Raw genomic sequence first — 16,838 nt, forward strand, 5'->3', positions numbered from 1 at the left:
TGAACTCACGATGCTCGAAACCGAGCAAACGACTAAGAAGAATATATATAAAACCTTCTACAATTTTAAAAAATTGAACAGTGTATGCCGAAGTTGATGATGGTTTCCCGTAGATTAAATTTAAGTATACCGATTGCGTCTTAGAGGGCAACATAATAGTAATATTAATATACTTAATTCCGCTTTGTCTAAAATCAACCGACATCGAGATAATGAAACGAAGTGAAATTCGACCATTTTTGCCCATATTTCCTAAACTAACGGAACTTTGGGCTCAGCGCAATATCTTTTTTAATAAACCATAAAAGTGAGGTTTTTTTTATTTGTGTGTAACAAAAATTACAAATAATGATATGTCTCCTACGACACTGTTAACACTGACTGGATATCAACAATAGAAAACTAAAACTCTTTGGAATTTTATATAACACGAGGTTACTCAATGTTTTAATAACGTTAAGTGAGATTCAGGTCGGCCAAAAAGAAGACAATACATATATGGCCCTAAAATGGATCCCAAAAAAAGAAAAACGACATAACATTCGTCAAAAGTGAACCGATCCATCACACCGAAAGTTTGTTTATTTAAATTAATTTTAGACTGGCGGGGCAATAAATAAAGACCACAATAATTAATCAGTAGTACGGAATATTATTTGTGTGCGTACATTTATCCCCTCTGGCGATCTCACTGCTGCCTAGTCCGTCGCCGAATGTACGAAAGTAGGTTCTTTCTCGTTCATATTTATTTCAAATATTTTTAAACCCAGTCATACTCCCACTTTGGGAAAACTTTGCTCAAAATAGAAACTTTTCAAGCCCCAGTGATTGCCATAATATTACCTGACTGAAAACAAACCCACATTTAATCATATCAAGTAAAATGCTAAAAAGGAAATAGACCATGTGTTTCTGACTGTCAAACAACAGTTGTGTTTTTTTGACAATTTGATTATATTGTGTCTTTTTTGATAATGGTGAATTATTTCCAAGATAATTTAAGACGAATTTGCAATACTTAGGAATAAGATACTTGATACTACTATATAGCTTAATAAATGAAGCTTCGTAAAATATTCGATGCAATTCTTAACTCAAATAAACCTACAATATCTAAATAATTTTTTTAATTAGGAACGTTGAAATATTGCTTACAATGGCATATAAATAACAGCAAAATAAATCTTTAGGTTTTATAAATCACAATTTATTTTAGTTAAAGAAACCCGCATTGAAATAACGATTTGCGGGACGAAAATGAAATGTTGTAAGGGTTAAAAAACGATTTTCGATAGTAAGGAAACATTTTTAACTATCGACGGAAACGGAGGGACATTTGAAGGCGGACTAAAGCGAAAAACCGATTTAAGTATGCAAATGTATTGATATTTATTCTTGCAGTTAGCGTTTTATTTATTTGTTTGTTTCGGTGAGTTATCGTCGGGAACGATATTCGATTAAAATCGAAATCGATGAAGTAGAAAATATAAAACGGTACATTTATATAGAGAAAACTTGATTAAAATTAAATCGTTATTCGTGTAAAATACAATGCGGAACGATTCACGCTAATGGATCAACTAAAGGCCAGGAAAAATACAATGCGTTTTGGGTTTCGCTATTGTAGTTAATTTTGATTTTAAAAAAAGATAAATCAAAGAGTGCTTTTATTATTCCAATGACGTGTGTCGGGGACACTTTCGAGAGAAAAACTGAGGGCTATTTATTATTTTTTGTGTTTGTCCAATTTGCATACCAAGGATAAACTATTCACTGGGTCCAACGTTTGCTCGACTTAATGCAAAAATAAAGTCGGCTACTCTTAATGAAACAGCAAAGAGGTGCGCAGTTGCAGAGCTTATGATTCATAAAAGACGAGCATCCAAATTTTACAAAAAACTACAAGAAATCAAGGGGACCCGTAACGAGAGGAATGACGTTGGAGCCAAAGTGTTTGATTATATGCAAAATCTTCCCCTTCCATTAATGCCAGTTCAGGAAATGTTCTATCTGCGAAAACTTTGGTATTATGTTTTTAACGTTCACAGCCTTGGCAACGATGTATCGGTCTTCTATACTCATACAGAGGGAGAGGCTCAGAAGTCAGTATTTCCATTTTGAACTTTATCACCCAACATATTCCCGAAGAAGTCAGAACCCTTTACGTTTTTAGTGATACGTGCGCTGGGCAAAACCGCAACCATACTCTAACCGGGTTGTTTCCTGCCCTGACCATGAATGACCGATTTGCAGTTATCGATCAATATTTTCCCATTCGAGGTCATAGTTTGTTGCATTGCGATAGAAACTTTTCTGTTATCAAGCGATCTTTAAGAAAGTGTGACCGAATTTACTCCAAGAAGAAAAATCCCAAGTTTCAAGTAAAACGGCTAACAAATACCGACATACCTGGGGCTGGTGGCCTCAATACTTTAAGCAAATACAGGCATTTAACATATACGCAAGCAATGACAGGCTATATCAGAGCATCTGAATTCATTGACGGTTTCACCCATGGCCTTTTCAATATGAAGCAACAAGACAATGTGGATCTTCCCATTTCAAAAACATACAATGGGAAACATTCCTATCAACTATAAGAAGCTGGAAGATATTTAAAAAATAATTCATTACATACTCGAAGACTACAGAACCTTCTATAATGAAATTCTCATTTGTTTTTTTTAACTAACTTTTTTCAATTTGAGTGGAAAAAAAATTTTGGCCCATTCAAATTCCAATATCTAATTACCAAATAGGTGTAAATCGTTCAAACTTTGGCATCAAATGTACTTTGTCAATGTGTACAATTGGTCAATGAGAACCATCTTTGTGAAATTAACGGCTTCACTGGTATGTTATCCTTCTTCCAATCACCCATTCAATTAAATTTATAACGAAATAACATTTCGGCATTAAGATTAAATACTTTACGAGGTTGCATTATTTCTAATAATTGTATTGTGGATCGTGTTACGAAATATTTTTTATCGAAACTGCCCAATTAGGATTATTTATTACAGTAAACAAATATGTCGAGAAATTCAGAATTCTGCGCTCATTCATTTTGAGCCATTTTATATCATTGTATAAGTGTGATGCATGATCAAGTTTCCTCAAACAATAGACACACCTAATACCTTCATTCTTTACTTTCTGGACCAAACAAAAACCATAGGCAAGGTTACAAAATTGAAATTAGAGAGGAGCAGGGATCCACGGTAGCTTCATTCCAGTTGTTTACTTAAAATATGTCTATTATTATATAAAAGTTTCATGAAGGCAAAGGACTTTTAAAATATTTTTTTTAGATGTTCTTTGTATCTAAGTTTGCTGTCTAAGATAACTTCCAGATTCTTGGCACATTTATCCCATCACTATATAAGGAAGTTAACATTCTTATCATTCCCGAACACCGCAACGCATGATTTACTTGGATTAAGTTTTAAATTGTCTTCTTGAAACATTCGGTTTTAAGTTAGAAGATCATCATTAATGTATGTTCAATTGTAAGATCTCAAAATATCAGAAGTAAAATTGGTCCCTGAGGGACAGCGAATAACATTTCTCGCGTGTCTTTACCGTCCATTCTTTATACATCTTCGAATGTTTAATGTTTTTACGAAGAAATTGGAGCTTTTTTCAACATCCAACATCTAAAGAGTTGGGTTGAAACCGTATTGCTTTAATGACTATTTTAATATATCCTTGTTAAGTTTTATTTGTTTAGTATATGTTCGTATGATACTATTATTATTATTATTACTTCAAAGATTTCCTTAAACCTGTTCGTATATGAAGTAATAAAGTAACACTTCCATGAAAATCGAAGTATTTATAAAATACTCGAATCTAACGAAATTGGAATGAATCCCAATTTACAAACCTCCCTTGCAGCGTTAAAATTAAATTCAAAATATTATTTAGTTAATAAACATACACATCCAAAGATAATTTGTTTTTATTTAAGCAAATATTGCAGTTAATTAAATTCTAAACGGGACTCTACTTCAGTCTAAATAATTTTTATTCAATATTTATTTCATCGAAGCTTCGTATCGATGCGTTGTACAATTAATGTTGACCCAATATCGATAGATTTTTTAATGAAGTGCAACTATTATTGTATTTAATATATTCAGTGAACGCCAATGGAATTCAATTATTTCCTATGCTTCCTATTTAGATTTTAATGTCGATTGAATGATTCTTATAGTTGAATTAACGCTAAGTAACAATTATTCACTGTATAGGAGATATTGGGCTATTGGAAACAGATAGGTTAGAAAAAAAAATTAAAATTGTTGCTTGTCGTTTTGCGAGCCCCAGGCTAACTTTTTCGCTAAAAGAGTTTAAGTCGTTTTAATTATTGATTTTATCTCTAACATATAAGTAGAGAGAGGTATAAAGATGAAAAAGTGGGAAATGATCACAGCCATAATCAAAATATCTGGCGCAAAAATTTATTTTAAGATTTTTATTTTTATTATATTTAAAAAATCACACACCACCAAACTCAATGTGCAACCCATTAATATTAGAAAAATGTTTATATTTGATACCGTACCTACAGCCTAATTTTACAAAAGATGTATCTTTTAGTAATTAGAGAATATAAAAATATATGGATATAACATAATTGTTTTAAATATAATACTCAGTATATTTGGATTTATTTGAAAAAAAATTTAAACGTAAACAGTAGATAATCGGCTAATGATAATTTTGGTGATTATATTCTTGATAGAAGAAAAAAAATTCTTTTCAAATAAATTCTAATTGCGGTTATATTTAGGAGAATGCAAGTTATGTAATTTCGACTGATTTGAGATTTGCATTTTTTGATATTCTTGTGAATTTAAAGTTTTTTCCAACTCTTCAAGATTGGGCTGTAGGTATAGTGCAAAATATAAATAAATATCTCTTACGTGATGTTACGTTTGAAATTTGAGACACCCGGTAAACTCATGTTGATGGCAAAATACGAAAGCGTGGAAAAAAAGTAACGACGCACCGAGAGAAAAAAAGGCAGCGCGATAAGCCGTGACCGCGGTGATCGCTCTTAAATTTTGCACGAGTCATAACTAGGTTGCTTAGTGAACAGAAAAGTTATTCTGGCGTTTTACGGATTTTTCACTTTGCATCCCGCTTTGGCGACTTTTGTGGTACTCTGGTTGTTTTAAGAAGTTCCAAAGCTTATCTTGAATAGATATTGGGTTTTGTAGAGAAACGTCTCGTGTTTTGGGTTTGTTTTTTGTGCTGATACGAGGTAAGTTCTCTTTTTATTGTGTGCGTAGTTCTCGGTAGTTGTTCTGATCGTTTTTTTTTTTGGACAATTTATTTTAACTCATTTATAAAGGAAAAAAAAAAAGGTCAATTTCATTTACAGTAAAAGCATAATGATTTACTTTCAAAATTTAAACTCTTGAGATAAATAAGATAAATTACTTGAAATCAAAAACCAATAAAAAATAAAATTGTAGTTGTAGAATCTTTATCAATTCGTATCACTTCTTGATTTTTTTTCTTTTCCATTCTTAGGCGTTTTTCTTTTTTTTTTGGCAATTTGCTTTTTGTGGTCCCGGACGGATACGAGAAACAGAAGGTTGCTATTTATCCGGAAAAGGCCATGTATTGGTTGATATAATAGTACGCCTAGAACATCCGGAAAATTGGGAAGAGCAAACGCCTTAGTTTCGGAAATCTTCGGAATTAACCTGAGAGTTCTACACCGACGTCCGTACTCCAGATAAGTACCACGTAGTGGAATTTGTTTTTTTTTATTTTCGCTTACACGTAAAAGGAAATAAAACGATTCGACAAAAAGGACTGGTGTAGTGCCCAACTTAAGTTTTATTGCGAATTCTATAATTTTGTTTGTACATCTAAGATATTACCTGAACGATGAGTTGAAAAGAGGTTATTGACGGTTCCTTTTTTTTTGTCGTTAAGGGGTTACCCTCTTTTTATACTCGTCTATACTCTCGAGAGATTATTTACGCTGTAGGAAAATAAAACGTGTAAAGTTGTTTAATGTAATTACATATTGCGATCTTGTATACCGATCCCAGTGCGGCGGATAACTCTTCCCCCCATTTCGACATTAAATCGAATAACTGAATGTCATGGAGTGTTTTTGTTCCTTTTTCTTTGTAATAACCGTAGCTAATGTCACCAGTGCGAATTAGGTTTGGTGATGTCAGTGTTTTTAGGGGTATATAAGTAAAGAAATCACCTGGCGCCCTATAAAAAAAAAAAAATAATACTCTTTATAAGTTGGTACTTAAATCGTGAATTTACCCACTCCCGCTCCGGCTGTAGCTGAGCGGCGCATACCTCTCAAATGTTACCTGGATGGTGATACGGCCACGGGAAAAAAAAATAGGCAAATAGGAACAATATTTCTCGTTATAGGTAACAGTGATACTTTATTATTACTTCATAGTAATCGATATTAATACTTAACCCCATGGACGATTATCTGAAAAAAGCGGATGTTATGGCAAAGCTGTAAAATGAAAATCTGACGAAAATAGTTCGATGCTAGCGAACGGACTTATCGAGCTCGGAGCGGTCAATAATAATTGATAATTTCCTACGCGGACGTGATGCTCGGGCGCTGCGAGCCCCAGCACAAAGGGGGCAACCTAATAAAACATTCGAGTCAGTTTTCGTTGGGCAAATAACACCGTCTCGAAATGGAAAATACTTTCGACCGAGTCAGCGATAAAACTAGGAAAACAGACAGCGAGCGGAAGGGAAATTTATCAATTTTATCCGGAGCGAGAGGTAGCGGAAAATCTTTCAGATAACTAGATATACGCCTGACACCGTATAAATTTCAAAAAGGAAGCGCCCTCGCCCCCTCGCCGTAGCAACTTTTCCGAGGATGCCGGCCGTCTCGGATTAAGTGCGCATCAGATGTTTGCAAATATTATTTAATTAATATTTACCTATTTATTTATTCATGGGTCAAGCCCATAAAAAAATTAAAGTAGATCTGCTGCATAAACTAAAGAAAGATATACAAAATCTAAAAATAAAGTGTTCAGTTATAATATACTAACTTTAAGGAAAAAAAGAAAAGCAAAGAAAAATACTTATATTCTATGAAAATGCTGACTCAAAGTTCGAGGGATGCGAATATAGTATTGAAGAGTAAGTATGAGTAACTAAAAGGATAGGCAGATAACATAATCACGGATATACTAAGCTGACTCGCAATTAACATGGAATATGGAGGAATAAAGACAAATCAAGCAACTAGCAAACGCGCAAACACGTTGCTTTCTTCTGTGCACTTTGGGATTCGAGTTCGCGGGATAAATAAATGAATGAATTCAACAAAAACCATGGCCTTTGCTCTGCAAACGTTAGCCAGTTAGTTGCTAATGAATTGATAAAATTGCTACTGGTTAGAGAAGCTTACGCAAAAATACGCAATCGAATATACTCTACTGACGACGCGGCGAGTGTAATTTGGTACCTTCCGCGTTTATTAATTCCGCCAATTGAACACGATTAACTGCCATGAACAACACTTCTCAAGCCCCCTGACCCGATGGCGCGATCTTAATCAATCATCATTATTTTATCGTCTCTATTGTAAAACCTTAATTACATTTAATGAGCACAGTCGAACAAATCTCAAGAGATCATATCGTGTAGCGTTCCTTAATGTACAGTGCGATGTGTTCACAGCGGTGACGATTTTTGTCTTCAAAATCCAAAAATTATTAAATTAGTAGGCCATGTTGTCACATGCGCACAGAAAACTAATTACAAGATAATTTTTTTTTCAGTTTTTCAAGTACTTGGTCTGGTTAGGTAACATTTTTCAACTAAATTTTGTAAATAAAAACAGCATTTTAGAAGAAATGGGTGTTGTTACACTCGCTTACTTAGAGTAACAACCCGCACTCAAGCAGACGGTATTTATTATTATAAAAGTGGGTAGGAACAGTTTGTTGGGATGAAAACAGAATTTAAACGGTTATACGCGGTAAAATCTCTGTATCAGCTCGTTGCCGACTGACACTGGCGTCAGTAAAATAACTTTAAAATTTGCTTGATGTATTTTGGATGGAGGGTTATGATTATGCCATCCATAAATGATTATTATATGATGAATAAATAATAGTCACTTGGTAACGTTAAATTTTTAAATTAATGTCCAATTGGCATAATAATTACACATGCAAGAAAAAATTATGAATTCTGTACGGAATACGAATCGCGCACTACGTCCATTTTATCGTCGACAACATCGTCCATCAGAGCAGTTAATTCGATTAACCGTGGAACGTTTTCGCACCACGTTCACCCCTAATGATAACTCGCATCCCCAGAGACGCCGTACGGTGCGTACAGAAGAAGCTATTGCTGCTGTAGAGCGTAGCATTGAGGAAGACCCGAATGAGTCCATCCGCCATCGAGCACAGGAATTGGATCTGTGTCCATCCACTTTATGGAAGATTTTGCGGAAGGATCTTGGTTTACGTGCTTAAAAAATCCAACTCGTGCAAGAATTGAAGCCAAACGATCATCAAGTAAGGCGTAGATTCGTCGAATGGGCCCAAAACGAGATCGCACTTCTGGTTGAATGGCTACGTCAACAAACAAAACAAAATCCTCAAGTGTATGTCGAAACACCGTTACATCCAGAAAAACTGACTGGTGCGCTTTATGGGCTGGTGGAATCATTGGTCCGTACTTCTTCAAAAATGATGATGGCCAGTACGTTACAGTCAATTGTGATCGGTATAGAGCTATGATTACTAACTCTTTCATTCCTGAATTGAATGACCATGATATCCAGGAGATGTGGTTTCAACAAGACGGCGCAACATATCACACAGCTCGTGCCACAATCGATTTATTGAAAGACACGTTTGGTGGCCGCCTAATTTCACGTTTTGGACCTGTGAATTGGCCTCCAAGATCTTGTGATTCAACACCGCTAGACTACTTTCTGTGGGGCTATGTAAAGTCATTGGTCTATGCGGATAAGCCACAAACGCTGGACCATTTTGAAGACAACATTCGCCGTCTTATTGCCGATATACGGCCACAAATGTTGGAATAAGTCATCGAAAATTGGACGTCCAGATTGGATTAGATCCGCGCCAGCCGCGGCGGTCATATGCCAGAAATCATATTTAAAATGTAATGCCACAAGATTATCTCTCGGATAAATTAAATTCATGTCAATCGAATAATCCATCGTTGTTTTATTGCAACTTAAAGTTCTATACATCGAAAAAAAAACACCCCTTACTGTCACGTTTATTAGAATGCATTTAATTTTGTTTATGGTTGAATACGAGTTTACTATTCCTTACATATATTAAGTTTCATTAACTTGGGGCAACATTTCCTTCAAAAATATCTGATTTTATTCTTTTTTTCAAATCGATGTGATCAGTTTCGGAAAATATTCAATAACCGTATTCCCCTTAACAACCAATTTTTAATGTTCTTCGACACCCTGCTTCAATTTTTTATTTTTCCAAAGAAATAATATATATATATATATAATATATATAATATAATCTCAAAACGCAGATGTATGTATTTTTAAATGATAGAACTCAATAACAGAATAACAGAAACTAAACAACACTAACCACGTGTAAAAAAAAGTAACGACCAATTGACGCGCACTCCAAACATTCGAAACTAATATGAAAACAATTTATTTACCGCAACAACGCGGGACGGGAGTAATCTTAACCGACACCAACTTTTCCTAGTCGTATAAAAGAAAAATAATTCCACGCTCACCAATTAACTTGTATCTTTCGGCGTCCCAGGGCGGCGGCTCTCGCGTCGCGGCGTCAAACTCGTAATACAGCAGGCTGAACGTCTCCTTGCATGACAGCGCATTTCCTGCGAAAGAAAACACGAACGGATTTATTATTTGGACATGTCGAGGCGAGACCTGCGTCAGAAGCGCAGGAACTCTTTCCGCAGATTTGGATATTTTAATTATATTCTCTATAACCAGAGCAAATTCAGATTGGCGTTATTTTTGTTATTATAACCTCTTTAGAAGTGTTAGTTCTGACAATCTTGCATATTGCAGATCTTATTAGAAACAGATTTTTGATTCTGTAGGTTTATCAATACTGATGGTAAAGAAAAGTTCAGAAAAGAGTGTGCCAAATGCATGAAAAGTGAACGTGAAAAGTTACTATCACCTTAAATATTTGAATCATGACGTAAATAAGTTTGGTAGATGTTGAGGAATCTTCTCTAATTGAACAGGTTCTTCGAGTTCTGGCTTGTCGAAATGACTGTGATTTTTATTAGTTCTAAGTATTTTTTGGACGAATAATCAGTAAACAGGCACCAAATATCTATTAATTTTTATTAAACCATTGAAGCCAAATTACATCGAAGTTTATTCGCAAGAAACTCATCGACCTTAATAGAACATTCCAACTTATATATATATATATATATATATATATATATATATATATATATATATATATATATATATATATATATATATATATATATATATATATATATATATATATATATATATATATATATATATATATATATATATATATGGGGTTTGTTACAGCTCGCGCCGTTTTCCCTCTCTCAACCAGACTCTCCATTCATCTTTGTCATTCCAATCTCCGTCTTCCAACCCCCTTTCCTCCATGGCTTCATCTATTTCATCCCTCCACAACCTTCTGGGTCTTCCTCTCTTTCTACGTCCCATAGGGCTCCACTCTGTGATTTTCTTTATCCACCGTCTATCGTCACTTCGTCTAACATGACCATACCATTTAAGCTGTTTTTCTGCTATTGTAGTTAATAAGTCTTTTTCTACATTCATTTGCCTCTTGATTTCTGCGTTACGTATTCTATCCATGCGTGTTCGTTGGCAACACCTTCTCCAATATTCCATTTCGACGGCGGTTACTTTAGATTTGTTCTTTTTGTTCAATAGCCAGGTTTCTGCTCCGTATGTAATTATACTTTCTACTATTGTCTTAAATATTGTTGTTTTTGTTTTCTTTGTTAATTTCTTGTTCCATATAATGGAGTTCAGTTGTTTTATACATGTTCTACCCTGACCTAGTCTAGATTTGATTTCTTCTTCTGTTGATCCATCTTTTGTTATTATACACCCTAAGTATTTAAATTTGTCTGTTGCTTTTACGGTTGTGTTTTCATCTATTTCTAAATCTTCGATTTCCCCTTCTTTTGTTGTTAGATATTCTGTCTTTTCGAAGTTTATTTCCAAACCTACCTTCTCATATTCCTCTTTCAGCTTTCTGAGCATGTAACTCAAGTCGTCTTCATCCTGGGCTATGACCACCTGGTCGTCGGCAAAGCTTAGGGTGTATAAGTGGTCGTCGCGTACTAGGACTCCCATACCTTGACATTTTCTTTTCCATTGTGTTAGCGTCCTCTCAAGATAGATTTTAAACAACGTTGTTGATGTAGGGCATCCTTGTAGTAGGCCCTTTGATGTTGTGAATCGATTTGTGTACCTATTACCTATTTTAACCGACAACTCGTTGTTCTTGTACATTGTATCTACGGCTTTTATTAGTTCTCTTTCTATCCCAATATCTTCCATTGCTTTCCAAAGTTGTTGTCTGGGTATAGAGTCATAAGCTTTTCCTATATCTATGAATGCTAAATGGATGTCTCTGTTTTTAGCTTTTTTCTTTTCGATAGTCTGCCTTACCGTATATATCTGATCAACGCATGACTTCCCTGCCGTGAAACCGGCTTGATCTTCACCTATTTTCCCTATTATCTGGTCTTCTATTTTGTTTTTGATTATCTTTCCATATAGTCTTCCCATGCTTGATATAATGCTAATTCCTCTGTAGTTGGTACACTTCCTACGATCCCCCTTCTTGAAAATAGAGCTTATATATGCCGTATTCCACTCCCTTGGTAACGTTTCTCCATTTATTGCTCTTTCAAACATGTTTTTCAATATTCTGAATAATTTGTCCGACCCATACTTAATAAGTTCATTCACTATCCCCCCTGGCCCTGGTGATTTTTTGTTTTTTAATTCTTTAATGGCTTTTATTATTTCTTTTTCTTCTATTGTTACATGCTTTAGATTGTTGTTAGGTTGTATTTGGTATGTTAGTTGTTGCCAGAATTGTGGTCGTGTCTCCGTTAGTAGTTGTTGATAATAATTTTCCCATTCGGTTTCTTTGGTAAACTGTATATTGACTTTCTCTTTGGTATTTGATCTGACAGATCTTATTGTTCTCCATGATTCCGAGCATCTTGTACCTCTTGTATACTGTTGTATGTTTTGGCAGAGTCTATCCCATTTTTCATTTTTTTCTTTACTAATTAGTTTTTTTGTTTCTCTGTTTTTTTGTTGTCCTTATATTTCTGTAGGTCTTCTCCCGAATTTGTACAGAGCCATTTTTGGTGTAAGCGCTTTTTTTCCTGAATAGCTGCAATAGCTTCCTCACTAAGTTCTTCTGTATATTTTTTGTTCTTTCCGTCTTCCTCTCCTAATGCTTCATAAGCTGCCTCTTTAATGCTCTTCTTCACGTGTTCGTAAGTGTCTGTTAAATTATTAAAATTGAACTCTATTAGTTTTTCATCAAGTCTACGTCTGTACAAATCTCTTATTGTTTCTTCCTCTAGGAGGTGAATTTTAAATCTTTTCTCTTTTATTTCCTGGTTGTTTTGGTTGTCTTTTTGTTGTTCTTGTTTTGCTATCTCTTCTTTGTTTTTCTTTGCTACTCCATACCAAGGAAAGTGCATGTACGCAACTACTAGTCGATGATCGGTTCCACATTCAGCGCTTCTTTTAACTCTTACATCCTGTATCTTAATTGTTGTAGTTATCCTAACAACTATGTAATCTATTATGGATCTTAGATTCCTAGTTTCTTGTATCCAGGTGTATTTGTGGATGTCTTTATGTTTATAGAAGCCGTTGGTAATTTTTAAGTCGTTTAATTCGCAAATTTCAATTAATCTTTCACCATTGTCATTAATTGTGTCCTCCCCGAATTGGCCTACTGTTTTGTTATGTGCTTTATTTCCCGTCCTTCCGTTAAAGTCCCCAGCTATTATTATTATTATTATTATACATTCCAACTTCTAGGGTGTAAACAGGAAGCCCGGAGTCCAAAGACAGCCAGTATAAGAAATTGGAATACAAAGGCAAGCCGCCGTTGGCCAGATCAGACCGCAAACGACTGTTGTAGATTTAAATACAGCAATCATCGAAGGTGCTCAGTTGAATGAACGGAGAATATATATTTAAATAATAATGGCAATCGAAAAAAACGTATATCGTATATGTATAATAATGGTAAAAAAGATCGTAATAAATGCTCATCGGTGATATTTAAAAATCACCATCAAATTGATAATATTAAAAACAACGTAGAATTCTCAATAAAAAAACTGTGTATTGCCTTTTTGTGGCAGTTACGAAAGTGTATTACGCTAGTAATCTAAAAATAAATAAAGTATGAGCAATATAAAAAAAATAAAAATGAGCAAAAGGAAACAAAATACTAGCAGCCTTTTTTTATTGTAAAATTTGCCTCACTTTTCTACCATTCATTTATTCGTCGCATTTATTCATCTGGCTCCGCGGATAATTAAAAAAAAAAAACGGCAAGAAATTAATAATCGCTGACCCGTGAAATATCGCGGCATATCGTTGATCAGATTACGCGTAATAAATTGATAAATATATATAATCGTGTGCGGAAAAAGTGTGATTGCATAATTACCGGTAAGTTAGGTATTAAATATATCTGCACGGTAATCGAATAAATAAAACGCGGGAATGGAATAAATTATTAAATATTAAATAAATAAATTATTAAATTATAAGCAAGCTATGCCAATCGAAGCATTTTTTATTTCTATCGTTATCCAATTTTTTGGAATTGGCAAGCTTACAATATCACTAACGGAAGAAGCTGGAGCGATTACCCTAAAATAAACAGTAAATTTTTGTTTGTTCATCAAAAATGCAAGGCTCATTTACTCTAGTTTTAGTTATTTTCTTTTATTTAGTGCATTTAACAGTGGAGATATCTTTAACCTAGAATGTCCATCAGTTGAGAGATCGTATTTTTTACAGGTACTTGATGGTTTATACATATTTGAGTCAGCGTCAACAGAGATGTAGTAAAGGCTTTAAAAACGACGAATAACACAATACAATGATCGTCCTATTAGTTTTACCTCGGGCTTAAATAAAAAACAAAAAAATTACAAAAAAATATTTTCTTCCATTTATCAACTTGGTTTCGGAATAAAGATAACTAAGGGCTGGAACGTCATTCGAAAAAATCTTTTGATTTGGACTGCAATCGCGTCTGGAGTCACTAGAAGCCAAATCGGGAGAGTTCTTGCTCAATAATTTCAAAGCCTGAATTATGAACGAAGACCATGGCAACATAGTTCTTGTTAGTAGATGCGTTCTACTGGAAAAACACCACTTTTGATTTTTCCTAGCTCCTTCCTATTTGAAAACAAGCGCTTTTGGTCGACCTGCCTCAGCAGCTTCGTCACAGTTGGTCTATTAAATTCCAAACCCCTTGCCCAGTTCTTCACCACAATTGAAAAGTGTAATATTGTTTCAGCGTACATATTGAAAACCCAGTTAAGTTTAAGTTAAGATTATTGCTTATCTGTATGATGTTAGTAAACCTTATTTGATATTTAGGAACGTATTCTATTCGAAGTCCATAAAGCTAATCCGCATGCGCGATAGTGTGAGTCTTGATCGATCTGCAACACTTGTTTCTGAGCAGCAGTTTTAAGATGAAGCTCTGAAGATCAGTTGGAAGATTTAGTACAAAAATGGAGTACCTCGACGATTTCGTTGAAATGATAAATTCTATTTTAAACAAAATTAATTTGTACTGTAGATTTACAAACAGATTCATAAACACTTTTATATTAGTCTCATGACCAATGCCATGGCGGCAAATTCTAAAAAAATATGAAATAAGTATGAAATTTAAAAGGAAAATTTTTCCTGAATAAGAACAGTACGAGCGAGATTTGGTGAGTAGGAAGAGAATCTCTGCTGAAAGAAAAATTAAGTTTTCCAATAACCCAGAAGATTTTTCCGTCAACACAAGCAATCCGCCTGACTAAACCAGATTCGGGGGTCAAACAAGGTCCGAGAATATCAAATGAGAAAATGAAATTCCAAGTGCCCCTTTCAACATACCGTAACCTAACTAATTCGCCATCTCGGTGGCCGATGAATTGTTTTACCCTGTATAACCGTGGAGGAATGCACAAGACGCAAATTGGATAATATCTCTCTTTCTCCCGTAAAAGCCTTGTCCGCATTCTGATAAATCGTACACCCGATTATTTTAAATTATACAATTTAGTCATAATTTTCATAACCCGTCCCAGTATATTAAAACGGATAAATAATAAGCGTCGATAACGATCTCTCTTCGTACCAGCGAGGTCTTCGGGGCGGGCACACACGTACGTATGCATATAAGGTCATTTTTTAAAAGAGATATTTTTGCGAAGGCAATGCATCATCGACGGTATGAGGAGTCTGACGGCTATCGACGTAATGCCTTCGGTATTTTCACCTACAATATATTATAACTATATAACCTATAATACGATTCCATTAACTAATCGAGGTTAATTGCGTTCATTTTCCAGGTCTACGTTATCTTCAGAGAGCATTATACATAGACTATCTGCTTCATCTTGATATTGATATTGATATACTTTAGAAAATGCGAGTCTCCTTTGTAATTTGTTAACATTTGATAGTGAATATAATCTTTTGTAATCGAAGCATCTGCTGTCATCGAACACAGTGAAATAATCTCTAGAATAAGTATGATTGGTCGGTAACAAAATGAAACTAAAAATTACAGTTAAAAGCTCGAACCATAAATCCGTCTGCATTGATTTTTAAAAGAATGCCACGAATTACATAAGGTCCTTGTCGCCAGACCAAATATAAACGATGTTCAGAAAGAATAATGCCACCTTCCGAAGCAAGGTGATGTTGAATCCTACTAAACTTAAAACAATAACATTAATGGCTCAACCAAAGAGACACAAGAATTAGAAAGAGGGAGAAAAGAATAAAACGAGAGAAGTGCTAAGAAAATCAAGCAAAAAGAAAGATGTTTTGCCATGGAATCAGTGATCATCCAAATAAATACATTGTAAAAGCTCCATGGTAAACATGAACATCCGTACGATATGATATTAAATTTTTCATTTCACTTGACATTTTAGTGGACATTGTGACTAAATTATCTTAAAGTTTGACATAGAATAAACTCAATTTTTTGGTATAACTTAATCTGTTCTTTAAAACTTAAATTCCCATCAATGATAAGACCTGAATTTTTACATGAGTTTTTAAATGAGATCGATCGTACCATCAACAAATTTTCTGGATTCCTTCTGCGTCAGTTATTGACAAATCGGACTTGCTGATGTTTCGCCAATCACCCTGCTGACTTTTTCAGAGCTCGCGAGGAAGTAGAAGAAGCCAATAGGATGGTTGGTGGAACGTCAGCAAGTTCGATTCATCAACAACCGACAACCGACTTGGATGGATTGATTTGAAGATGATACTAATCATATTTAATATTTATAACTAATTCTTATTTAGTGTTTTTTGAAATTTAACTTCTACGAAGATCGTAGTCTGCATTTGACTTATGGCCTGGAGGGTTGGAAAAGCGTAGTGGATTTTAGCACGGGTCCTTTTTTTTATAACCCTAACGAATTTGACTGGATCCCGAGGTTAAGGCGCCTAAACCCTAATCGACAAAGTCTATTTGTTTTGTGTTTTCCTCGGC

At 34.6% G+C, this 16,838-nt stretch overlaps 1 protein-coding gene across 5 annotated transcripts in view; it reads right to left on the reverse strand.

The window, feature by feature from the left end:
* LOC132706855 (ephrin type-B receptor 1-B) overlaps positions 1–16,838 on the reverse strand; it is a 340,303-nt gene that overhangs the window by 34,786 nt on the left and 288,679 nt on the right. For all 5 annotated transcript variants that reach the window (XM_060678452.1, XM_060678456.1, XM_060678453.1 and 2 more), the window contains exon 5: positions 9,784–9,888. In XM_060678452.1, the coding sequence (XP_060534435.1) occupies positions 9,784–9,888 (105 nt within the window). The remainder of the gene's footprint in view (positions 1–9,783; positions 9,889–16,838) is intronic.

Source organism: Cylas formicarius, unplaced genomic scaffold (genome assembly GCF_029955315.1).
Source record: "Cylas formicarius isolate icCylForm1 unplaced genomic scaffold, icCylForm1.1 PGA_scaffold_8__14_contigs__length_24414737, whole genome shotgun sequence".
NCBI classification, from domain to species: domain Eukaryota; kingdom Metazoa; phylum Arthropoda; class Insecta; order Coleoptera; family Brentidae; genus Cylas; species Cylas formicarius.